Source organism: Camelus ferus, chromosome 4 (assembly GCF_009834535.1).
Source record: "Camelus ferus isolate YT-003-E chromosome 4, BCGSAC_Cfer_1.0, whole genome shotgun sequence".
Taxonomy (NCBI): domain Eukaryota; kingdom Metazoa; phylum Chordata; class Mammalia; order Artiodactyla; family Camelidae; genus Camelus; species Camelus ferus.
Window position 1 is genome coordinate 45,641,156 of NC_045699.1, and position 26,661 is coordinate 45,667,816.

Sequence of the window (26,661 nt, forward strand, 5' to 3'; positions counted from 1 at the left end):
TGGTGGTTTCTTACTGAAAGTATACTTACTTCCATCTGAAATTTTCTCTTCAAGATATTTTTCATAAGTATAGTATTTTAAGACACTACTGTTATTAAAAAGTGTTACTACCTGGAGTAGCAGTTCCAAATTTGGATATACATCACCAGGGAATCTCTCAAGTAATTTTTTAAATTAAACCACAGTCTCTGGGAGTGGAACACAGACATCACTGGTAGCTAAGGCTCCCAGGTAATTGCAGTGTGTACCGTCCAAGGTCATATAGTGAGTTACATACTAAAGTGATGAGTTACATACTAAAGTGATGTTAGAAGTAGCTAGATTGACTAAAACTATACTTACTTGGCATTCAGTTTAGGGGTGGATTTTATTTCTATGCAATCTGGTCCGCGTACTAATTTCTGAGCCTGTTTCCTATCTGGTGTTGAGACTTAACTAAGACAATAAAAGTACACTGTAAAATAATACACAAGGGATTATCTGACATTCCGAATTTCTAGCATTTTTAGAATTTTTCATTAAACCTTTGAAAAAATTTACCAATAATTCCACAACTAGTAGTATTTCTGTGCATTTGTACAATATAGGTATCTTTTTTTTAATTTAGTGTATCGTAAGTATATAATGATACATTAAGCATTTTCCATATTGATACATGGGTCTCTTTGGTTTACATTCAGTGGCTACAGACTATAATCTTCACAACAGATGGGAATTCCTAGGATTTTTAAACACCATGCCATGTAAGAACAAGAAGTACTCACAAGTTTAAGGCAGCATGGCAAATTACTGGCAGAAAGGGGACTAAAATCCAGGTTCTTAGCTGAATGTTCTTCTGTTTATACTGTTCCTCCTTCCCACAAACTATGTCATTAATTAGAAATGGCTCCTGTCCTCAAGAAGCTAAAGGATAAGCATTGTAAGGCTTTGGTAACTTTGACCCTAAGCTGCTTTGTAATCCTTTGCACTACATTATGAGAGTTTGGCTAGTTACACTTACTTGATCCAGATCCTAGAAGAATTTCTAGATTTTCACCTCCTTTCTCTTGGATCCTCTCTTCATGTGTAATGGTTGCTTCTTACAGCAGCTCACTGATGTGACCCTGCTCTGTCCCAGCCTGGCTGCTAGGTATACAGAAAAACTGAACTAGAGATTGGATTTTGAAGAAATAAAGGTACAAGAGCAAACATTCAACAGTTGCTCTTCCCACATGAAGCCCAGAGAGACAAAAGAATGGCATGTCACCGTACACTGTACCTTGCAATAAATCAATATTCTGTTAAACTGTACTGATGCCATTTAACATGCTTTTATCAAAGTGAACATCTTTGTTTTCCTTGATTCTAAATCTCCCTTCCAGGAACTATGCAGAAAGCAATTCATGTGAAGATAAGTTTGCTTTTCCTGGAAAGTACTGAGCAACAATTTGTGTAAGTTACTAATCTACAATCATACCTGAAAATGAAAGATGAGGACAGAACTTGGCAACCAGAGTAAAACAGAGTTGGCTATCTGGGTACCAGGACTGTCTTAATTTGATGAAGAGTGAATAGACATACCTTACCTAAATAAATCTATAACTAAACCGGTCTTGATAATATGTGCTCGTTAACAAGTGACCGTTATGTGCCAAGTGCTATAGATTCACCGTATTTAACCCTCACAACAGTCTTTAGACAGATTATTATGTCCACCTGACAGGTCAAATAGGCCCATGGAGTAACTTACCTAAGGTAGTAAGTGGAATCTGAACCCTTAGTTACTCTGTCATCAAGCTGGTACCTTTTTTTGTCCCAAGAATGTCTTGCTGCCCATTAAGAATCAGTTTTTACTGAGCTGTAATATTTAGCATAACACAAAAAAGTCAACACTCAATATATATATATTAAACATTAGTGTACTGAACACTTATATAGAGAACAATTAGTACTATATTTGGGCTTGACTTGTTTTGATTTTTGCCTTCCTTCAAGCACAACTCCAAGAACTGATCGAGACAGAAAAATGAAAATGTATAAAAATTTCCTATTTGTAGCAGTAGGATAAAAAGTCACATCAAAGAACAACTTGAAAATATCTACTTTACTTAATCTGAATTTGTTTTTATCAAAGAATGCATAGACCCTGTAATCAACATATGGGATCAAATCCTGAGTAGATATAACTGCCTTGTAATCCTTTTGGCAAGATGGGGGATATCTGACTAAACTTAGTCCAGGGGTCTGGGGTGAAGTCAGGTTGCAAGAGCAAGCCTCCTTCCCTCCAGGGTTAGATGCACCTGTAGTAAGGCACTTAATTAGCATGGTGCTCACTTGGCACACAGTAATGCTCGGTAAATGTTAGCAAGTTGTGATCAACTTATTATCACTACTTTCTTTAATCAACAAACAGTATAGCTGTTTAATCATTTTAATCCATATTTCAATATTAAGGTCTCTACAGTAGTAAACCCTAAGGATACGGAAGACACGATCAGACTCCCACAACTCACTGTATGTTGCTACCAGTCAGGACTTGTCCCAGCAATAGCTCCCCACTCCCTGACCTGGAGACAGGAATAGTCTGGAAGACCTGGCAGGACCTCTGCTGCGCGGTGGTCTACCACCGTCTGGGCTGTTTCTTGGAATAAGAATCCACATCAGTCAGCTTTTGCCTTTACTAAAAAACTTCCTGCTACCCCAATTTAGGGTTTACCTTGGTTGCTTATTTCTCAGTTTTAGCTCTAACCTCACACTTCTGAACCCACTTTCTACTGCTCAGCTCCCACCCCTATTGTAGAAAAATGGTCACAGACCCAGTATTTTGCCCACAACCAGACCTGCTGGACCTTAACTGAAACTTGCTCTTAAGCCCTAACATTTATAATTATTGAAAAATTATTTATACAAGTGTTTCTCTCATCTATGAAGACTTTACATTTTGGTGAATTTTGAACAGGATTATCTAAATGTAAAACAGATCACTTAACTAAAAATCACATTTTCTCGTACGTCAGTTCATGGCCACACACCGTACAAGTCTTCCGGTACGTGTCATCCTCTAGGTTTTCTTCTGGTCCATACTCATGTTGATGAGCAGCTGTTTCCCTTTTCCACAGACTGCTTCTTACTGCTCGCCGTAGTTCTAAGAAAAAAAATGAAAGCCAGTTTTTCAGTGGTGCTGTTCAACTGAATCCAAAAATGTCAGGCTTTCAGCCGTGTCTATACACGTGTATGTGTTTAAATCAAACATGGTTTACCTTAAATTTAAACAAATCAAAACTGATTATACAAACTTGGGAAACTTAATTTCTTACTTCACTAACTAGCTTGGCCTGCAAAATCATTCATGTGGTCGTTGGAGTAGCGTGAGATGAGAGATTCAGAAATGGGGTATGTGGGCTAGAGGGACAGCAAAAGACCAGATTCAGAAGACAAGTGAAAGAATAGGGTTTTTTCAAGCAGGTGACTATGAAAAACAGGATGCCATGGCAGGAAAGGGGAGTCAGCCGGGATGAGTGAGGATAAGGAACATTTTAAGTTCCTTGTAAGTCTCTTGAGAGGCAAGTCAGGCTTTTCTTGCAAGAAAACTAGAAAGCCAAGAATTTGGGTGATGTTTCATCTTAGAAAACCTGCTTGTGTAACTGACCCTGTGGCTATTAAATTCTTTTTCCTATAAAATAAGAGCAATATTTTAGGAGACATATTGCTAATAATTACTGCAAAGTACAACCTAAATAAAAGAATCACTACTAAGAGCTGGGAAGAACCAGAGTTTTTCTTTTACTTCATTTTATTTTGCAAGTAGGGAAACTGAGCAAAGATAGCATGGGAACCCAGGTCATTCATTCCACTGTTCACAATTTTTCCCACTACATTTATTAAAATGTCATTCTTACAAAGAAAAGAATTATGTTGGATGCTTTGAAAAGCAACTTAGTTGATGACATTCTAAAGTTCACATGGCATGTTACCTGAAGAAATCCAGGGCTTCGTGTTAACTAGAAATTAACAAGCTAAAAACTTCAGTTTCTAGTTTAATGAATAAAAAGCAACAATAACTTCACATTTTCCTACTCTGACCAAGGATCCATCAAGCCCAGCACTGTCTTTGACAGCAGCACTACCTAAGGGAGAGTATGATCATTATCTTCCAAATCTCAACCACAAAAATCAATGTACACCAATTCCACTTTCTTTAATCCATTTTAGATCTATGGTAAGAAATTATCAAAATATTACTTGAATCTTTGTATTTTCAGCCTTTATTATATCATGAGGATAAGCAAGCAAATAGGGCTATGTATCAGGCACTGTTCTAAGCATTTTATATGAACACATTTAATCCTCACAATCCTTTGATATAAGTACAACTGTCATTCCAATTTTACATGAGTAAACTAAGGCACAGAAAAGCAAGTAAGTTTTGCCTAAGGTCAAACAGGCACAGTCCAGCTCAGTCCACGTTTTTAACCACTGAGCTGGGCCACCTTTTCATCCCTTCAGTATGAAGCACTTCATCTGAGACTATTCTTTTCAAGCTTCAATGTGTACAGCTCTGGATAGTTTCTAGACTAGGGAGAAAATCACATTCATCCACCTCTTTGTTTCTGTATCCTCTCATTCTGAAGAGCCTAATTTTTCTAGACATAATCTGAACTACCCATTATCTTTAAATTTTTTATTTTACCTTAGAATATTTTCTGAATAAAAATAAGTGATATGCTGACCAGACAATGACAGGGCAATGTCTCCCATTTGAATTCCAATACCTCCCCCTTTTGCTTTGTTCTGATGCAAGGTACCCTGGCCACTTTTCCTTTACTACCCCACTAAGAAAATCTCTCAACATCTGACTGCATCCCAGTCACTGTTAAGCTAACCCAAATTCTGCCTAATTTGAGCATTACGTGAACTTAGGAAGAGACAGAAGAAAATTATTAACACTAAAAGAATACTTAAAAATCTAGCTTACTAGCCATAACTGGTCACAACTGAACAGAAGGTTTTATACTGATTTTATGTCCCCCCCCCCATTCTTCAGCTAATCTATCAAGATACATAATGACAACAATAAAGCCATATCTTTAGTATTTACTAGATATTCCTGGAAAAACTTGGTGCTAGAAAGTAAGGAAGTACTAAAATACTGGTACATCTGTCATTTTCTTGCCCTTCTTTCCCCGCCTGAACAATCTAGTTCTAAAAAGCCATGAAGTGGAGCGAGTAAAGCAGGCATCTGTAGGAGGGTGGGGGAGCCCCAAGAAAATGGTAAGGAGGGTCTCCTACACCGGCGGCAGCAACAGTGAAGAGAAATTTGTTACCTTCAGGGTCATTCATCAGATAACTATACATATTATAAAGGACAATTAAGTCAGGTTTCTCACTGTCAGAGAAGGGAGTTACAAGTACAGAAAGGGAGAGAACCAAAAGGAGCACTAGAATTCTAGATTAGAACTGAGTCTCTCAATGTGAACTCAAGGTTTTAATTATAGATACAGATTTACATGTGTTTTGAGCTAGAAAGCAGAAGTACTCAAAGAATGATGAAGATATGTCAAAAGGATGCAAGAGCTAGCCTGAAGACACTCCTAGTGGCCCAAATCTGAGACAACTAATTTGAGCACCAAAATAATTTAAGGACAGAAATGAACCAAAAGCCATTGAGAATAATAGGAGTGAATGAATCCATAACAGTAATAAAGGGGGGAAGGGTTTGGACAGAATGCTGGCTTCCAACTGGTTAAATGTGGAGGGAGCACTGATGTTAGCAAACAATTTTAACAACCAGCATACCAAAGACTGGTTTGGGGAAGAACCATCCACGGATGGTTACTAAATCTAAGGGGAAGCGTTGAGGAAAAGCAGGACATGTGCCTGGTCTTACAGGGGTTTTTTGCTTATCAAATCAAAAATGCATATTAACATCACCACTGAGGGCACATGTCTCCAGACGTGATCCTGGGAAGAGGCATATCATTTATGTACTATCCCCAGCCTGAAATGAATAACCTGTGTTTAACCATCAGGAAACATCAGAAAAACCCCAAATGTAAAACATTGCTTCTAAAAAGGCAGGCAGGAAAAAGGAAGAGACTTCTTCCAAAATGTCAATGTCATAAATGAAAAAGGCTGTGGGAATATTCCAGAATAAATTTAGAAAGACTCAGTACCTAAAGCTAGTACCTGCTTGTAGACTGGATCCTGTACTGGAATTAAAAACCACACAGGACATAACTGGGTCAACTTAACTGGAACAGGGATGACAGATGAGATTAAAAAATCAATACTATAATTTCATTCTGTAAGAGAGTATTCCTATTCTTAGGAAATACACTGTAGTATTTAGGCATAAAGGGTGGTGATGTAAACAATCTACTCTTCAATGGTTCAGAAAAAAACCTGAGTGTGTAGAGAGAATGCAGATGATACAAGTGCTAACAGGCACATCTGGGTAAGAACATGTGAGCGTCCCTGTGCTGCTCTTACCCTTCAATTTTAAGCCAGCCTGAAAGGACTTCCGAATAAAAACATTGAGGAAAAAAAAAAGGAGCTAGACTGAAGGGCCTTCCGTTGGCCAAATCTGGACAATCTGAGCATCAAAACTGAGCATAATAATGACAGGACTGGACAGATTCTAACACTGATGAAAGAGTAAGAATCCATGGTTCAATCTGGTTCTAAATAAAACTCTTCTTTCCAAAAGAAGCCAAATAATAATTGTAGAAATAACAAAAAGAGAAAGTCACCATTTATATCTACCCTAATAATAACTGACTCAGGCAAGATTCATCCCTGTGTGCTTAAACCATTGAGTGAGACTTAAGGAATGAGATGTTCACACAGTGTCAGTCACCCCACAGATTTCTTATTCATTACAAAGAGAAAAGCGTACCTTTACAACAGAAAAATCTGGCAGATCCTGCCTTAACAAAGCAACAAACTCACTCTCTTAGAGGAGAACTGATACCACGTGTCTCCTAAGGTAATGCGCTCAGACACACCACCGGCCTGAATCTTAACTGTGAGGAAGTACACTGCTAATAAATCCAAATAGAGGGACATTCTGCAAAACAAGTGGCCTGGACTCTTCAAAATGCCATGAAAGAAAAAGGCTGGGGTACTAAGAGAGACTGGACACGCATCATCCTCGACTGGCCCCTGGACCCAACAACTAAAAAGCTGTAACAGACACTGCAACAACTGGGGAAAAGACAAATGATGCAGATCGTATACTAGATAACAGCATTATATTAGTGTTAAGTTTACTGTGCGTGATTATTTTTTAGTTTTGTAGAAGAATGTCCTTGTTCAGAGCAGATAAATGCTGAAGTACTGATAAGAATCACAATGCCTACAAGTAACTCTTACATGGTTCAGCGAAGTTGTGTGTGTGAGAGAGAATAGGAGAGAAGCCAGAGTGACAAAATGTCAGTATCTCGTGAAATAAAAAATATGTTTAAAGACCAGTAAGTTTTTCCCATTACTTCATTTAAGCAACTTAAAACTTTAGAAAGTAGAGGTCAATGACCCACTGCTGAGAATGAGAAGGGGAGGGAGAAAGGTCAGAGACTTTATAAGACTGAGAAAAGGCCTGCTAGGTCTTGGGGGAGCTCAGGAAACCATGGGATGGAGAGAGGACGTGCCAAGCAGCCCTGAAAGCCTAACTGAGGCTGGAGAACAGAACAGCAACTCACCATGTTCCAGCCTGCTGGCCCCACTGGCCTAGAACTCCACAGCACGAAAAGGTGTCGGCTGCTTCTCTTGGAAGGTTATAAAAACGTTCACGGTAACATCAGTCTTGCTGACAATTACCTTCAGGAACTGCTGCTACTGTTTACCCAGAGTTTTCCCCTGAATGTTTGTTTCAATGAAAAATGTATTTTATACCACTCTAAAACTATATTTTATTCAGCTTAATATCTTAATTTTGCAAAAGAGGCAGCCTGTATTCAAAGAAGCCCAATGCAGTTTATGAGGTAAACTTGTAAGAGAATTAGCTCAGGGAGACCAGAGACTTCTAAACACCTGATGGGAGGGCACGAAGTTTTGACATAAGGTGCACATTGTTAACTAGAGGGGAAGATCACAAGAAAATGACAAAATGACATATGAAGTTTGTCCTCCGTAAACCGAAGCAGAGTCACAAGAAACTGTGTCCTTCAAACTCTCTTGAGAGGAATCTCAAACAGTCATAAATATGACCACAGGCCCAGGATGTAAAATGTTCACAAACTTAGAAGAGGCGCCAAAATAGGATTTTCTTACCCACCTCTTCTGGGGAAAAAAGTGCACAGTAACAAACAATGAAGATTAATTTTTCCTTTTTTTAGGAGGCTAACCTCTACTAGGATTAAGTAAGAGAAAGCTGAGTATAACTTTAAAGAAAAGCCTCACCTCCACCTTATCAGTGGAAAGGAGCCACGCAAACCCAAAACGTTCTGTGTATTTGCACCAGTTTAAGTTCCTGTCTGATATCAAGACCAAGGCATACTGCATTTTAAAAAATCTAATGAACTACTCAGCAGTGATACCATCATCCCTACTTCTGCGTTCCTGGATCTAAGAGATCTGTAACAATTTGAACTTGCTGACAAGAAAATTCTTCGTCTTTCACCTTGTCAATATTTATACATATATACCTTATATTATCTATACTTCAGTGTTCTTCTGTAGTAAGATCAATTTTGTCTCAACTGTAAAAGTAGGTCATATTCTAAAAGCAGGTAAATGTAATCTCTTACCTTTCCATAAAGAAGTAAACTTTGTGACAGCTTCTTTGTGGGTCAAAATCAGAAGACCAAGAGGAACCAGGTTCCAATTTCTTTTCAACTAAAATTTTTAGACTTGCTTTTATTCCTCTCTGTTCTGAGCCTTCTGAGCAAACTGCATTGTGAGCTCCTTGTTCCTAATCTCTACAGTGTCTACTCCACTAGTCAGGAGGAGGACAGGAACATATCCACCAACCTCTAAAGTAAGAAGAAGCCATAATTAAAGAAGGCATGGCATTGACCTCTGCACATTAGATGACACAATGATGTAATGTTTATACAAAAGAGAGAACTCATGTTTTCATATGCAAGTGAAACAGAGAAACATTCTTAGATTTGTAGGGTCTTTGAAAACATACCACTCTTGTAACAAGACATGCTTCATCCAAATAAGAAATAAACTAAAGAAACCTTAGTCTTAAGAGGTCTAAGAAAAAATTCAGGGCAAATTCAAACTCTTCAAGGATGAGGAAAATCCACAGTGATTTATCTGGTGGTTAACAGCAGTAATGTGACATAGTGAGAAAGACAGCCAATTACATTTGAGCTTACACCTCCTTTAAAAAACACCTTTGTGAATCATGTAAATCTTAAAAGAAACATTCTATTCATACTAATACTTAATAGACATGACTATCTTGATAGAATTGTTACAGAAAAAAACATAAAGAAATTAAACAGATGCCATAATCTTTTATTGTTAGTCAAATTATAGGAATTTAGTCACCTTTAGATGACATTTTGACCAAACTACAGAAACAGTATCTAAGAAAAATTACAGACCCCCTTTTAAAAATATTTCATCACTTTGCAGGTACAAGTTTCTAATTCCTTTATCCACGTATTACTGTCTACCCCAAAATACCATCTTGGAAAGTTTGTTTAATGAGGCAGCACAAAGGGAAGAGTTGAGGTGATTCAGGGAGCTGGAGTTGGAAAAACCCTGGACTGATCCGTGATTAATCTATAAATATGCCCTCCTCTTTTACACCCCTCAGTTAGTGCCTTCTGTTACCTTAACCTTCAAGGCTCTCCTCAATGTTGGAAGGGAGGAAAGGTTGCACTAGAACATGGAAGAGATTAAAGGACCAAATTCAAAAGGAGTCTTTCCAATTCCTCTCAGTTGGTCCCTTGCAGGTGTTTCTGAAGACTGTGGTACAGCAGCAGCTAATCTGGGGAAGATTCTTCAATGAAATGCTCTTATACGGCGCAGTTTGCTGTGGGAAGCCTCTCTACAAAGCCATAAAGTGTGCTTGCCCTCTGATTCAGAAAATGACATTTTGATTAACTATAATTTATATAAAGATGTATATAAGGATATTTATCATAGGGTTATCTGTCTTGATAAACTTTTTTTTAATTAAACTTTGATTTTTTATTCTTAAATATTAAGTTGATCCATTTTGTATAATAAAATTTTTATTTGTAATCAAAATTAAGGAAGTTGAATTAAAAACTTGAAATAAGCTCAACTACTGTTCTCTTCATGTAATTAGAGAATAAAGTAATAATTGACAAACACTTGAACATTTACACCCAGGTCCAAGGCTATGTAAATGGGTCCTTTAACCTGCCTCCATTATACAATGTCTACAGGGGAAAACAAAACTGTTCTCTAAACAGTGTCCTTCTACAGTCACACATGCAGAGCTGCCGTATTGTAACAGGTACATAATGTTCCACTGAAATACTATGACTTGGGGCTGTTGCTCTGCCCCATTTCACAGCTAAGCAACTTATATGTAATGTCTCATCGATTCCTTACAGTTTTATCATCATTTTATAGTTGAAGAAGCTGAGACACTGAGATTAAGATTGAAAAAATTTTGATAAAATTCATAAATGTCCAACAGTGCTTCCATTTTTATAAAAAAAAATTTAAGGGCCTATGCATAGAAAATGAATGCAAGAATAGACTTTAAAATGTTATTAATGATCGTCTGGGTAGTCGAATTATGGGATAGAAGTTCTTTGTAGTTTCCTAACTTTTCTGCACTGCACATGAATTACTCTTGTACTGAAAAGGGGGAAAGAAGTGCCCCACAATAAGAAGAAACAAGGCAGGCTTACATTCAATTATTTTTCTTTTTTGTTTAAGACATCTGAACTATATTCATTCACCTTCCAAAACCTCTTCTAAATCCTAAAAACACATTATTTATTCTGGCTAAGATACTCAACTTAGTGTATGTATAACCCTGTATATACACAGAATATGTGCTATCTATGTACACTTTACACCATACTGGGATGCACAGTCACTGCAGGAAGAACTTTTATGCCTACTTTTTGAGGCTCTTTTTAAGGATCCTGTGATACAGCAGAAAGTGCTCTTTGTGCCCCTGCAGCACCTTATGTTCATCACTATGCCAGTACTTGTCACACTCACAATTTTAAGTTTCCCAGTCTTTCTCTTCTGACAAACTGTGACTCCAGCATTTATGTTAGCACAGTGCCTGGAACATAGCTGACATTTAGTAACTGTTGGATGCATTCATGCACAGGTGGACAGACAGACTTCTGCACATATGCACACATGGATGCATGCGTGCACAAGTAAGTACAGAGACAGATGAACAGAGGAATGAATGGACAGATGTATGGACAGAGGATGAATGTGCCAATGCAGGCTTTCAGTCGTGGAAGCCCGGCTCCAGACCCAAATCTCTAGCAACTATGTAACAAGTCACTCCACCTTTCTAAGTCTTTTGTTCATATATAAAAGTAATTAGGCTTAGAAGGTGACTAAGACTTGGGCATTATTTTTTCATTTTAAGCAATTAGAGAGGTTTGTTGGTGGAAATCTTTGTCTTTTATAACTCCATGGATCATATTTAAGATAGAATTTATGCCAAATCCTTAACCAGGGATACATCCCTGATCCTCCCTGATCCTGCCATCATTCCTCATAAAAATGTGATTCACTTTAAGATGAGGGCTTGCATGCTTTTTCAGAACTGCAGTACTGTGAGGTATGGACTGCAAGTTTCAAACACCAACCTACTGAGGGCAAACTAAGTCTTTTTTCCTTCAGTCTATGGAAAGAAACACATTTCAATCTACTGGTGACATTGTATCATTAAACTGGAACAACTTAACTAAAGGCTTTTTACAAAGTAGTAAAATTCAGTCCTTCATGATGTAAATGTAGCCACTTACCTTTTACTTTTTTATCAAACTTCTTCTGTTTCATTTTTTCTCTGTTTTTCTGCCGAACTTCCTTTGCTTCTTCTAGTGCTTCCTGACTACCCCAAACTTCAAGAGACCTCTTCACAATCTACAATACAGAATCCATATTTAAATTAGTTGCAATTCGTTGCTGTAAAATATTTATAATTATTAAATTCACAGGTGGCCAAAGAATGATCTAACTCAAGTACAAGCTTATAAATATTTGAAATTTAAAAGATTTTAAATGTTGATCTAAGCAGCTCTAATATTACCTCCCTCTAAACCTATGAAGCCCTTAGTAAATGTATACTGAATTAGATTACATATGTGAAAAGCACAATAAAACAGGGTGTACCTGTATAAATAGAAAAGCTGTCCTCTGACTACAACTGTTTCTGATTTGTTTTCACCTCAATCAAGGGAAGTACATGTAGTCAATGAATTACATGAGTTTTGGCAGTATCACCCCCACCAAAAAAAAAATCTGCTGACCAATTAGCCGTATCAGATCTAAATATGACGTCCTCTCCAAAAATCTCCCACCACAGAAAATCAATCACTAACACTCTTCTCCAGAATCAATACGAGTTTCTATCCACTTGACTACTTCTGATCTTCAGGAATATGAGTTTAAAAAAAAAAAAAAAACTTTTGTAGCTGAATGGCCTAAAAAATCTTTATTCTAGTTTAAAAACCTTGGATTGTAAATCTATACTCTTTATAATATTTATTTACATTTAGGGAAATAATATACACACAGAGAATTATGCTTGGGATATCTCTCACAAAATGTTAAGGGGACCAAAATATCAATCAATTTAGCCAAACTAAAATTTCTTAACATAAGTGATACACTGTTACTTCATAAATTCAAAACATCACATTTTCCACAATCTGACATCCTTGAAGATGCTGCATCACCAAAGTAATTAATGGTACTTTAACAACCCTGAGTCAAAAAGTGGTTCAGAAGAATTGGACTCTGAATATGAAGAAGTTTAAGAACACCTGAATAAATCTGCCTTTTCCTTTTCGTATACACACAAGCATGACATACAGCAAAAAAACCTACAGGAAGTCTAATGGCACTATTTCACTAAGTATAAAGTAACAGCTCCAAGTGACAACACAGCACTGGCATCAATTCAATCTTAACTATGACCCACGGGGTTATAAAAAAAACAGATTTCCACCAGCAAACCTCTCTAATTGCTTAAAATGAAAATCATTTTTTCATTTTTAATGGTACATAAAATAATTGTGGATCTTCTAATCAACAGTCTCGTGTTTCATGAACATTCACTGTACAAGTTTAGTTTTATAATGTAGCTTATTCTAGGATTTTCTGATATATCCCAATCAAACTGTGCTCTAAAGCAATGCCCCCCAATATTTTAAATATAATGGCACAAATAGAGTCTCATGACTTTTTTACCACCCTGGGGCCAGACACAAGGTACCCACCAGCCTGTGCACTCTAGCAGCCCCTGGTGCCGGGTGGCTAAGTATCCTGGCACACCTGTAATACAACTGCAGCAAGAGGAGCTGAGAAATCTGCTCTGAGACATACTAGACAAACGGGGTCAGCTGACAGGGTTCCAGGTGAGCACTTCCCAAGTGGCGTAAAAGTTCTAGGCATTGGTGAAATTCCCCAATTTTTTTTTTATGATTTTATTTGGGGGGGGGGTGGGCATGAGAAACATGGTCTGACCCCTATTCCAAGCTTTCTTAGTTTCCAAGTTATACTCCTAACATCACCCAATAGTAATATATTTGCTCCAAAGTGCCACATCAAAAAGCAAAGTAAGGGAACATACTATTAAATGTCATTATGTATGACTAGGACTCATGCAAAGCAATAAAATGAAAAGGATCTTTTTAACTCTCTGCAAGTAAAAATTAAATGAATTATAACTAGTTCATTGTTAAACTTCACCAGACCCAGCATTTAAAATGACTGAATGTAACTTATCAGAGACCTGCAACTTTAAGTAGAGCTTCATATCACCCCACTGCGAATGATGAGGATTCTTCTTCACAATACATTTAAGAGCTGGTTCTCTTTTTTCTAAATCACAATCTTTCAGAAGGTATTCCTGTTTTGCTTCTGTTTTAGTTATAAGCTTGTGTTTATCATCAGCATCTCTGAAAACAGATTAAGTCCATTTATATAAGTAGTTATTTTAAATAAATTAAATTTTCAAATTGCCCAAAAACCTAGGGGCATATATGCCAAAAGAAACATATAAAATACTGTTTCCTGAAACTCTTATGGTCAAATTAGGGAGAGGGTGTAGCTCAGTGGTAGAGCGCATGCTTAGCATGCACAAGGTCCTGGGTTCAATCCCCAGTGCCTCCATTAAAAAAAAGAATTAATAAATAAACCTAGTTACCCCTTCGAAAATAACTGAAATAAGAAAGTAATGTCTTATGGTCAAATTGGCAGCATAAGAATTCTAAGAGAAAAATACTTCCTTTTACTAATTGTGAGAAGCTATACTAGCAGCAGATAGATCCATATCATTCAACATTTTAAGAATTTCTTTTTTACTTATTTTAAGTCCCTCTTTTCCACAAAGGATCTGAAATGACTTCCATAAGTTCAGTAAATATAAATGGAAACTGAGACTCAATGGGGGATGCGGGAGGGTATAGCTCAGTGGTAGAGCACGTGCTTAGCATGCGGGAGGTCCTGGGTTCAATCCCCAGTACCTAAATAAATAAATAAATAAACAAACAAACCCAATTACCTACCCCCCCCCCAAAGAGAAAACCTTAAAAAAAAAAAAAAAGACTCAATGAGTTAAAAAATATAAGTTAAAGCTCAAAGTCAGGATGGGCAGGGTGTAAGGAATATAAATATACAAGGTCCAACTGCCCCAAGCACAGCTGTTTTTCAAAGCCCAGGTAAAAATGGAAATATAGTCAATTACATAGCTCTTCTCATTCATTTGTTCTCCATCTACATGCCAGGTATGTTCGAGGCACTAGGAATACAGAAAGAATAAAATAAAGCTTTGTTTTCATGCAGTTTACATTCTAGTTAGGAGAAGAATTAATAAGCAAACATAATGACAGATAAAAGTGCTGTAAAGGAATATAAAGCATGGTAAAGAAACAGCAATTTTCAGACAGATTGGGTGGGTAATCAGAGAAGGCCACTGATGAGGGGACATTTGAGTAGGGCCCTTAAGAAGTCGGAGAATACGCAGAATCGCCAGAGAAAGAACATTCCTAGCAGAGAGAAGAGCAAATGCAAAGCCTCCAGGACAGGCATGTGCTTTGCAAATGGAGTTCACAGCAAGCGGGCAGTGACTAGAAATGCTTCAAGTAAGTGAAGGTGAGGGGTGATGGGAGATAAAGTCAGGGGTAGGCAGGGGCCTTGTAAGCAATGGTGAAGACAATTTTATTCTAAATGGATTGGAAACCTCTAAAGAGCTTTGAGTAAAATGCTACATGGAGAAGAGACTAATGGTGCAAAAGTGGGCGACGTGGCCAGTTAGAAGACTACTACCGCGATGGTCCAGGCAAGAGCAGACGGAGGCCCAGCCTAAGGCAGTAACGGGAGGAGGATGGGACACGGATGAATTCAGGACACAGTTTACACAGAGAAACCAATGGATCTGGAAATTAAACATGGGATAGTGGAGAAAGAGCTAATGAATGAAGTTGGCCTTGACTGAAATGGTGTACACTGAAGAGGAGGCACATGACAAGGGGGGAGGAAGCTGTAAATGGGAATAACTTTAAGAATGTTAACTAATGTGGAAGTATAAGCTAAAGGAGGGGACAGGTAAACCACTCTGTACTTATCTTAAAATTGTCAAAAATGCTGAAGAAAATAGAATGGAGCGCCGTGTTCCTAATTATGTTTACGTTTAAAAGTATATTTTTTCCAAATTACTACACAACTTTCTTTAAATTGATACATAAGTTCCTTCCATTTTCTCATGGAACTAAGGTTATATGGGGTAATTCAGTCCCTGAACGCTGTCTGTACTTGAAGGAGAGTGGCAACACTGTGAACCTTAACCACTGGGCACATCAATGACACTGTTACGTCACTAGAAATATAGTTTGTAATTTATAATTCCAGTGGCTGCCAGAACATTTCCTGTCACAGATCTGACCATGAGACCAGAAACATCTCCCATCCTCTTTACCTTCTAAGGATTCTACTCAGCAACAAGTCAACGGTGAGAGCTCTCAATGTCTGCAGCAGGGACTCTGAAAGGGCAGGGACTCTGAAAGGGCAGGGACTCTGAAAGGGCAGGGACTCTGAAAGGGCAGGCCCTCCAGGCCGGTGGGGAGTTGATCTGGGGCTGTACATACAAGAAGTGGGAACAGGGAACAGATAGGAAGGCTAAGTAAGGAGCCAAGATGGGATCCGTAGGTGTGACAGACCCCAACCGCAGGACTTGGCTGAGGAATTCAGTAGGGACAGAGGAACCACGTGGAGTGAGGAGGATTATTCTGCAGTGATACAAAAAGGTTAGGAGGAAAAAAAGAATGACAGAGTATGTGATTCTTCCTCATCTATTCTCTTCCCTGCCTATTCAGGAGAGTGAAAAGTGAATAGAAAGGTGTTCTGAGGGTACCAGGGCAGTGGCTGGAGAGATTATACTTCCTTCTCTCACTGAAGGTGCCAGTCCTCTGACCAAGATGTCAACACACCCTGCTCAGAAAATAAGATAGAAACAAAGGGATCCTTAGGGGCTGGGGGAAGAGAAGGGTTAGGAACCTGCTACTGAGAGACAGTCAACACCCCTCCCTCAAGCAGACAGGAAAAGGACCTGTCTATGGCAGAATCAGGGGCATCCTTCCTATTTATGTGGCATTAATTTTGATAAGCAAGGGCTTCCTATCTTTCCTTGGTAAAATGGAAAAAAGAAATTTTAGGAGACTCTCAAAACAAAAAACATGATTATTAAGAAAATATTAAATCCAAATAGACCTAACTATCATTTTGCATCTAAACTTACATGCAAACATTAAACTTTAGTCATTTAAAACACTGTCTGAAATTAAAAAGTACCTGCAGTTATCACAAGTGGCCAAATCAAAGTGGTTCATAAGATAAGAATCCATAAATTCTTTACCACATTCTTCACATATTACATAATCAAACTCCATAACAGGTCCTAAAGAAAGAAAGATTAATTCATTAAATTTCCTTTTTTTGTAACTAGAATACATTTTCCTCTATTTTATTAGCTTACTAGCAGGTATTTTATGCCTGATACAAATATATTTCCATAAAAGACAATATAAAACATTAAGTAATCTTACATTTATCTAAAAAAAATTTTTAAGGAAAAAAGAAAAAGGAAAGACTACAAAGGAAAAAATTATCAATTCATCAGGCACTTTTGAACCCAAACCACATGTAAGGTACTCGCATTACTTTTGTATTGCTGCTATAACAAATTACCACAAATTTAGTGGCTAAAATAATACAAATTTATTTTCTTACAGATCTGTAGTTTAAAGGTCTGACCCAGGTCTCAGTGGGTTAAAGTCAAGGTGTTGGCAGGCTGCACTCCTTTCTGGAGGTTTTGGGGGACAATCTATCACCCTGCCACTTCCAGCTTCTAGGGGCCGCCTATGTTCCCTAACTCAAGACTCCCTTCCTTCATCTTCAAAGCCAGCAAAAACAGCTTCTTACATCACGCTGTTCACACCTCCCCCGACCCTCTTCTGCCTGTCTTCCACTTTTAAGGATCCTTGTGATTACATTGAGCCCACCTAGATAACTCAGAACAATCCTCTGTCTCAAGGTCTTTAACCTTAATCATATCTGCAAAGCCCCTTTCCCTCTGTAAGGTAATAAATTCACAGGTTCCAGGGTGATTAGGATGTGGACGTCCTTGGGGGCCTTTATTCGGCCTCCCACAGCACTGTTGAGAGTATGAAAATTAGTCCCAAGGCAGGAGGAGGGGGGTGGAGGAGCTGCTTACAAATAAGGGAGATGGGCACTAACACTTAACACAGAAAAGAGCTGCAAAGAGCAAGACAACAGTAGAAGAGAGACAATACGAATTCACTTTCAAATGGGCAACTTTCCCTCCCTCCATTCCACCCCCTACCAGCAGGGCAAACAGCTTTCTCTTCATCTGTCTCAACCACTGGGTAGATTGTAAATCTCTTGAGGCAGAGATTGTTTACCTATAATCCTCAAAACCCAGCACAGGAACTATCCTAGGTAGAGTAAAGCAGGATTTTTTTTTTTTTTAGAGACTTCAAATACATAGCTAAGGCTCTTTATCCTACAGAACTGTTTCTTTCAGTGAATCTGAAAGCTCTTCTAGTAAGTCTTTAGGATGACTGCTACTGCCAAGCCCCAACTCTGAGAACTGCCATAACTCCCAGTGGGAGGAAAAACAGAGTTGTCATTTATTCATGGTTTGTTCAACATATTCTAATCACTGCCTTCCCTTACCGAATTCCAACATAAAGTCAGTCAATATTCTAACACTCCTCAATCCCACTAATCTCCAAACATTAACAAAAAATCACTCTTCTTTGTAAAATATTGGAGGGGCATAGATACAAAGGGAAAAACTGAAAACACAGTCAAAGTGGTATCTTCAAAAAACTGGTTACCAGAATGTGTTAGAACTGGAAAGAAACTGCCGTCAGAAATACCCATTAGGAGGCATAATTGTCCTAATTTTAAAAATTCTTTATAATAGAAAACTTTAAATATACATAATGATGATTTTTAACTCCATCACTCCATTTACATTTACCATCTGGAAACTGCCAGTCAACTGTAAGCAAGAACCCTCCCTCTCTCCCCTATTCATTCGTTTACTAACACATCTATTTATTATCGACGTAGACTCATAGATTCCTATTTTTTCAATGGTATATAATTCAAGCCTCATAAATAAGTTCTACTATTTACTAAAACTGCCACCTACCAATCTGGAGTGCCTCTTATTTCGGTCTCTCCCTGTACTCTGTGTATGGGCCAGTTCGTGAACCAAAAGACACTTTTTCTAATTTGCACAAATTCACTACCAGAATTCTATTTGCAAGTAGCAGCCCTACCATCAATGCATGAATAACAGTAATGACACAGGCCACATGCACACCTCAGTCAAGCAGAAAGGCACTACAGAGGTTCCCAATAAATATCTATTGCATGACCTGTTAAATGAACAGGGCTTTATATGCCCATGGTAGATTCAGGAATCTACAGAAAAACAGTCACAATGAGTCTTCATATCCATAAAATCATAAGGACTTAACAGGTAATTGAATTCAATGCCTTCCCTCCTAATACAGGGTGGTCTCTCAATCTCTAAACTCCTTCAGTGCTTTGCTATTTAGGGCATCACTCCACATGGTTAGGAAGTTTTTCCATTTCAGAGAGTCACTGTGAGGCTCATGGTACATGTGTTGACACTCTGTAAGTGCAAAGTGCTAAATATATGTAAGGAACACATTCATTACACTGGGCTGGCATCTCCCTCCCTGTAATTGTCACTCACTGTCCAAGATCTGCCCTCCAAAGCAAATCACAGCACATATCTCTCTTTCACAGAGGAGTACTTCTTGTATTTGCTGGCAGCTGAAGTGTTCTCTAGTTCATTGTAACCAGTTTTGACAACTGTTCCTCACATGTCAATTTCAGTACTTCCATTTTGTTTCGGACACATACATACACATGTTAACAGCCATCTTAAAATATGGCACCCAAATTGAAAATAAATATAATCCTTCAAGTCTCAGCCTCTGAAAACAATAGTTTAGACATACATAAAACAGGACTATTACCTGCACTGATGAATACACAACACTTCTGCTGCTGCAGCTAAAACTGGAAGGTTTTTAAGCTGTTACACTACACGATGGCTTCAAACTTATGATCAAATAAAACTATCTTGTTCAAACAGTGTCAAAGTACCCTCTTCCAGAGGATAGGTGGCTATACAGAGATATATATAGATTTGTGATTTATCAAAACTTTAATCTTAGATAATAGTTGTATTATTATTTTTTTATGCCAGGTTTCCCTATCTTATACTTTACAAACCACTTTTTCCCTCCAAACATAAATAAAAGAAATGTTCTAAATCTTATCTCTTGGGTTCAAGCCCCTCATTTCAGCCTATCAAGATAATTTTGAGAATTTATGCTATCAGCTTGCCTATTATAAAACAGAGAGCATCGACCCTAAGTACACAAGCCACAAATTAAATGAATCATTGACAGATCTGTTTAATTTTTAATCTACTAGCAAAACTGCCAAATTGCATCTCTCTTACAAAGCCAACTGTGTGAGCACAAATGTAGCATTTTTTAACATCAATTTGCAAAGAATTATGCATGTTACTCAAAATGACCAGTCTAGGTACCCATTTTCTGAAAACACACTTTACCTGGTTGATGAACAACTTTTCCAATTGTATGTTCTTCTTCTTCTTCCTCTTCCAGAATGAAGCCTCCTCCTGTGTCAATTATCTTTGGAGCTGCTTTTACATTCGCCATGCCTACAAAAAGTAAGTAAAAGTGGTCAACAAATGAACTAAATAAGTCCTCATGTTCCCTTATGCATAAACAGGAACTTTTAAAAATTTAATATATATCAAACAAGACAAGAATGTCCATTATTATCACTTCTATTCAACATTACACTGAAGGTCCCAGCTACTATAACATGGCAAGAAAACAAAACAGGCATGAAGGTTGGAAAGAAGTAAAACAGTATTTATTCACAGATGATGGGATTATGTATGTAGAATATCCACAAGAATCTACAATTATAATTTCAAAGTAGTATCTAGGAAGAGATGTATAAAACCACTACACTGGAAAACAGCACTAAGAGAAATCAAAGACCTAAATAAATGGAGAAATACACTATGTACAGATTGGAAGCCTCAATATTGTAAAGATGTCAGTGCTCCCTAAATTTATCTAAAGATTCAATGTGACCCTAGTCAAAACCCCAGCAGCTGTGTGTGTATGTGTGTATATCTGTGAGTATGTCTGTGTGTATGTGTGTGTAATGGGAGCTGACAAGCTGATCTAACATCTCTAAGTAAATACAAACAACCTAGAATAGCCAAGATAATCTTGAACAAACCTGGAGGATTTACACCACCAGATTTAAAGATTTACCATAAAGCTTCAGTAATTAAGACAGAATGGTACTGAAACAAAGACAAAGAGACCAATGTAACAGAAGAGAGAGTCCTGAAAGAAACCTACACTGGTCACTTGATTTACAGCAAAGGCTCCAAAGCAATTCAGTGAGAAAAATGGCATTAATATTTATGACAAAGGTATTACTACAAAACAATGAGTAAAAGATGGTCTTTTCAATAAATGATCTATGGCTCTACCTCATACAATATACACAAAACAATTTTTAAATGGATCATAGTCTTGAACGTAAAAGGTAAAACAATAAAGCTTCTAGAAGAAAACAGAATAACTTCACAAGTTTGAGGTAGCCAAAAATTTCTTAAACATAAAACACGAAAACATGAAAGTATTAACCATAAGAGGAAAAAAACTGCTTAATTGGACTTGATTAAAATTAAGAACTTCTATTCATCAAAAGACACCATTATGAGAGTGAAAAGACAAGATGCAAAAGGGGAGAGGCTATCTGCAATATGTATCTCTGACAAAGGACTCATATCCAGATTACACAATGAAATCCTGTCCAGCAGTAAAAGACAAATAACTTAAAAAAAAAAAAAGGCAAGTGATGAAAAAGTTCTTATCACCATCAGTTATTAAGAAAATACAAATTAAAACCATAATGAAACACTACACTCCCACCAGAATACCCAAAATGAAAAAGACTGACAAAAGCAAATGATGAGGACATAGAGCAACTGGAACTGTCATACATTGTTGGCAAGATTTTAAACTGATATAATCACTGTTTGGCAACACCTACTAATGCTAAATATACATCTCCCCAATGACCCAGAATTCCATCTCTAGGCATATACGCAACAGAAATGAGTGCATATGTCCACCATAAAACAGATACAAAAAGGCTCATATCCAAGACCTAAATTTTTTTAAAAAGCTCGTAAATGTTGTCTTCGTAATAGCCCCAAACTGGAAACTACCCAAATTTCCATCAAAAGGAAAATGGAAAAACTAAAGTATAACAACATAAAAGAGTACTAGACCACATATAAACGAACAAACTACCAATACGTGCAACAACATGGATGAATTTCTCGGGTATTATGTTGAGCAAAAGAAGCCAGACACTGTATGAATCCATGTAAATGAAGTTCAAAAATAGATAATACTAATCAAATGGTCAGAAAAGTAGTTACTTCTAGGGGTGAGTGGTTGACTAGGAAGTGGCATTAAGGAAGCTTCTAAGGTTCTAGAAGTGTCTGTACACTATACTGATTCCTGTAGTGTTTACAGGAGCATTTACATAGGTAAAATTGAGATGAATTTTACATGAATATATTTGTTATAACTAATTTTTAAAAGATACACTTAATATATATTAAGTCACTCCTCTTCTCTGGCCTCAATTTCTTCCTCTGTTAAATACAGGGATTAGAGTATAAGAGGCCTGTTTCTACTGTTAACAGCAATTCTCTCATCTCTCCATATCCCTCCATTACACTGAGTGCTTTTATCTCTGTAATTCTGAACAATAGATAAGCATTCCATGAATACTTACTGAATGGACAGAAATAGATGAATGTACCAGAATATGATTTTGATTTCATGAACAGTGTAGCAAATGACCACCAATGCAATGAGAATTAAGAAGGGAAGCTGGAATAATCAAGACCATAATTTGAGCAGGATCCTGAACAGTGCTAAATCACACCAAAAACAAAGCCCAATTTCTACTTCTATGCTTTGCTATTTTCCCAGGCCCTTAGCACTACTCTAAGCAACACATTCTAAGCAAGTTCCTCTCAGTCTTTTTAATGGCATGTATCACAGCACACAGAAAATGAAAATTGTACCATACATTGAAATAAAAGTACTACAAAGATAAAATCTCAGCACCTACCTAAGTCTTGAAGCATGGCAGGGTGTACACAATGCTACAACACAGCTCAGGTCTTTGGTAAATGCCTAGGAAATCTCACAAAATATTCATGCTACCTTGCTTTCCATCATCAGAAGTTTAACTTAATACCAGTTTATGTTCTATTTTGCACCCCTGTTCCACAGCCATTTAGTACAGATCTAGAAACCTTTCTGGAATCCTGAGTATGAATTAATGCAAATGAACAATTTATGCTCCTGACCCTAGAATGCTTCAAGTTGGGAACGGAGTAAAAGAAAACCACTAGAAAGCAGGAAGGATGAGACCAGAACTATTAAAAGTGGCTGGAATTTGCAGATTCAATACCAGTATGAATATCAAGACACGCAGCCAACCTCAGACTCTTTTCACTCTTCCTTACTTTTGGCTGATGAAAAGGCATAGCAGATGACCCAGCTGTGACTGCTCAATTACTCTCACAGTATGGATACAGGTTTAGGAACACACGTGCCTCATGTTGCAGAGATAGTCCTGAAGGACTTCATGTCAACCAAACTGTATTTTAGGTACCTTGGGGAAGATTATTAGTTGACCCCAGTGGAGAATTATATGATGGATAAAAACATACACAATAAGCAAACAGACAAATAGACAATAAAGCAAGCAGAAAGGGAGAGCTGAGGCGCTGGTCAAGGGCTGCCCTAAGAAAGGGGGAAGGTGAAATCCAGACAAGAGTAACAGCCTTTCTTCCTAAGGGTGAGAGAGAGGCCTAGTATGGCAGAGGTAGCTGGTGAGCAAAGAAAGGCCCTGAACCCATGGTCAGGTGACCTGAGTTCCAGTCCTGATTAGCCTTTGCCCTTGCGGGAATGGACCGGAGCTAACCCCCTTTCCCTCTCTGGTTTTCAATTATCACCTCAGTCGAATACGGATACCAAACCCTGCCCTAATTATTTTCCAGGTTAGCTGTGAGAATCAAATCAGCTAAAAGGAAATATGTGAAGCACAACAGGTGCCACTCCGTTAGCCCCACGAAGGCAGTAGTTAATGTCTGTTTGCTCTGCTCAGGGCCCAGCACTTGGCAAGCATTGGCCCGGTACGGAATGCGCACCCAATCACCCTTTGTAGAATGGGTGAATGAGGGAGCAGGTACAGGATTATTACTGAAATGGATGCAGGCCTAACAGCTTTATACAAGGACCACCCCTGGGACGGGTGGAAGCTGCGGTTAGAGAGCAGAAAGGGAGAGCTGAGGCGCTGGCCCGAGAGGGCGGCTGCATTCTCAAACTAAAGACGGCAGCTGCACAGCCCAGGTGCGGTGAGGAAAGGCCAGGGCTGGGAGTCAGGAGTCGCTCAGCGTCTTGGGCTGCCCGCTGTGACAAGGTCAGCTGCGCGAATTCCCTCCCGGGACTGCAGGAGGGTCTGCGCGCAGACGCGAGGGCAGTGGACGCCACACCCAGGACGCGGCACCCGGTCCGCCAGGAGAGAGAAGGGGCAGGCGCCGCCAAGGCCCAAACCTCCGGTAGCCGCAGCCGTCGTCGCCGGGTAAGGCCGGGCTGCCAGCCGGGCCTGGCGCAGCATCAGCGCCCGCTGCCGTTTCCGCTCGATGCTCGCCCGCACGGAGGCAGGTAGCTCCGCCGGTTGTCCTGAAGCCGCCGGCTCAGACGAAGCACCCTCAGTCTCCGCCATCTCCATCCTCCTCAGAGAGCTGTCGACTTAGCCCCGCGCACGCGCATTGGCGCACTTAAGCGTCCCGAAGGCACGAGCACCGCCTCCGTGCCGGCTCCAAAGCGCAGTAGCTGACAGAGAGCGCGCCTGCGCAATTTGAGAAGCACGTGCGGGAGGGAGGAGCAGTGGGCGAAATCTGCGCATGCGTTGGGGCGGGGAGTACCTGCCGGCTTGTAATCCAGGGGAAGGGCTGATGCAGAGATCAGTGTTCAGGAACTGGTCATCTTTAAAATAATAATTTAATTTTGTGGTTCAGAATGTAGGCTTTGTGGTCAGACTTGGGTTAAATCCTAGCTCTGACACTTAACATTTGCGTGACTGTTAGGAAGTTACTTAACCTGAGTTCAGTTTCTTCAGTAGTAAAGTGAGGATAATTACAGAACCACGTACACAGTTGTTGGGAGGATTAGATGTAACCTTTCAGCACAATGCTTGGCACAGAAAATGCTTCCAAAAATGACGGTGACTAGTAGTAACAATAGTGCCAATCAAGAGAGATCAGTAGATGATTGATTGGTCCGACACTACTTTGAACGCCTGGCCTAGGGGACAGAGTCTTAAGATTTGAAATGAGAATACCTGGGTTTAAAGTCTTAGATTTGAAATGAGAATACCTGGGTTTAAACTCTCACTTGCTATGTGACATCAGGCAGATGCAGCGCCCCGTACTAAGTCTGGTATGCATGAGCTTGGCTTTCTTTTCCATGAAATATTTCTTCAATATGGGTGACCTGCCACCAGGTAGACAACAAATTTGGTCTTGGGCCAAATTCTGACTTCCCAAAAAGTGTGGTAGATGGAGCAAAAGAAACATTGTATGCTTTTCCAAAAATATGCATTTTCTTTATTACAAATAATTGAAGCCAGAAAACATTTAAGTTCTAATTACTACATAAACCATTTAGGACTAGTTTTTAGGATAAACTAGCACACTGAGGTTTCCTACTAATATTCAATGGTTAAAGTTTGAGAAGCACTACCTAGTGGTTCTAATCTAACAATTATATGTGTATAAAGCAGTTAAGTGCTGAGATCTTCTGGCTGAACTGGAGACAGAGACCTCAAGCCATTCCTACTCCCTTTCCCCTCAGATCCCTCTCACTTGCTACCCATTGATATTGTCCAGGTGATAAAATCTGTAATTCTGTATGACATCAAAAGCATGCACAGCAAAAGAAAAAACTTCATCAAAATTTAAAAACTTTTGTGCATCAAAGGACGCTATCAAGAAAGTGAAAAGACAACTCCCAGAATGAGAGAAAATATTTGCAAGTCATACACATCCCCCCCACCATCCAAAAGTAGAACATTCCTAAAAAACCTTTTGTAAGCTAAAATGGCATAAAGTGAAGAAGCCATCACCTTATGACACACCTTGCTAATGCACAAAATAAATCGAGATAAAGCACAGATGCTCACAGACACAGTTCAAAGCTATGGCGACTGGATGCTAAGATGCTGAGAGCGGTTCCCGGGGAAGGTGCTTAGTGGTGTCACTCTCTCAAAACGTGCTTCCTCTGTAACAGCTCACTGCAAAACAAACACTGAACGCTATTTTCACTTTGCCTTTTTTTTCCCCTGAAAGCAGAAATTCTCTTCAGATTTCTTTATGTTAGCAAAAACAGTTACTAATGAAGGTCTTTTTGTAAAAGCAAAGTAACATAAAGTAAACTTGAAAAGTGGGGGATACCTGTATCTGAAAAGGGAACTCTTACAACTAAATAACAAAAAGGCAAAAAACACAGTTTTTAAATGAGCAAAGGACTTAAATACATATTTTTCTAAAGAAGATATACAAATAGCCAAACAAGCATATGAAAAGATATGCAATATTAGTCATTAGGGAAATATGAATCAAAAGCATCAGATCAAAAGTGAAGTGAGATACCACTTCACACCCATTAGGGTGACTAGAATTAAGAGGGGAAAAAAAGAAAATAACAAGCATTGACAAGGGTGTGGAGAATTGGAATCCTCATACATTGCTGATGGGAATATAAAAAGATGCTGCTGTGGAAA

General features: G+C 38.6%; 1 protein-coding gene across 2 annotated transcripts; it reads right to left on the bottom strand.

The window, feature by feature from the left end:
- Positions 1–1,665: 1,665 nt before the first annotated feature.
- Positions 1,666–24,706, bottom strand: XPA (XPA, DNA damage recognition and repair factor). 2 transcript variants are annotated; one of them, XR_001366445.2, is made up of 7 exons: positions 24,432–24,706; positions 20,309–20,419; positions 16,957–17,062; positions 13,901–14,066; positions 11,910–12,027; positions 8,724–8,948; positions 2,988–3,124 (listed from the first exon to the last, which is right to left on the bottom strand). XR_001366445.2 is itself a non-coding variant. In XM_006187779.3 (6 exons), the coding sequence occupies exons 1-6, from the start codon at positions 24,607–24,609 to the stop codon at positions 2,976–2,978; spliced, it is 828 nt and encodes a 275-aa protein (XP_006187841.1). In that variant the 5' UTR covers positions 24,610–24,704; the 3' UTR covers positions 1,666–2,975. The 2 variants fall into 2 exon arrangements, 1 of the variants encoding a protein (XP_006187841.1); XM_006187779.3 differs by lacking the exon at positions 8,724–8,948 and having other exon boundaries at positions 1,666–3,124; positions 24,432–24,704.
- Between the last annotated feature and the right edge of the window lie 1,955 nt (positions 24,707–26,661).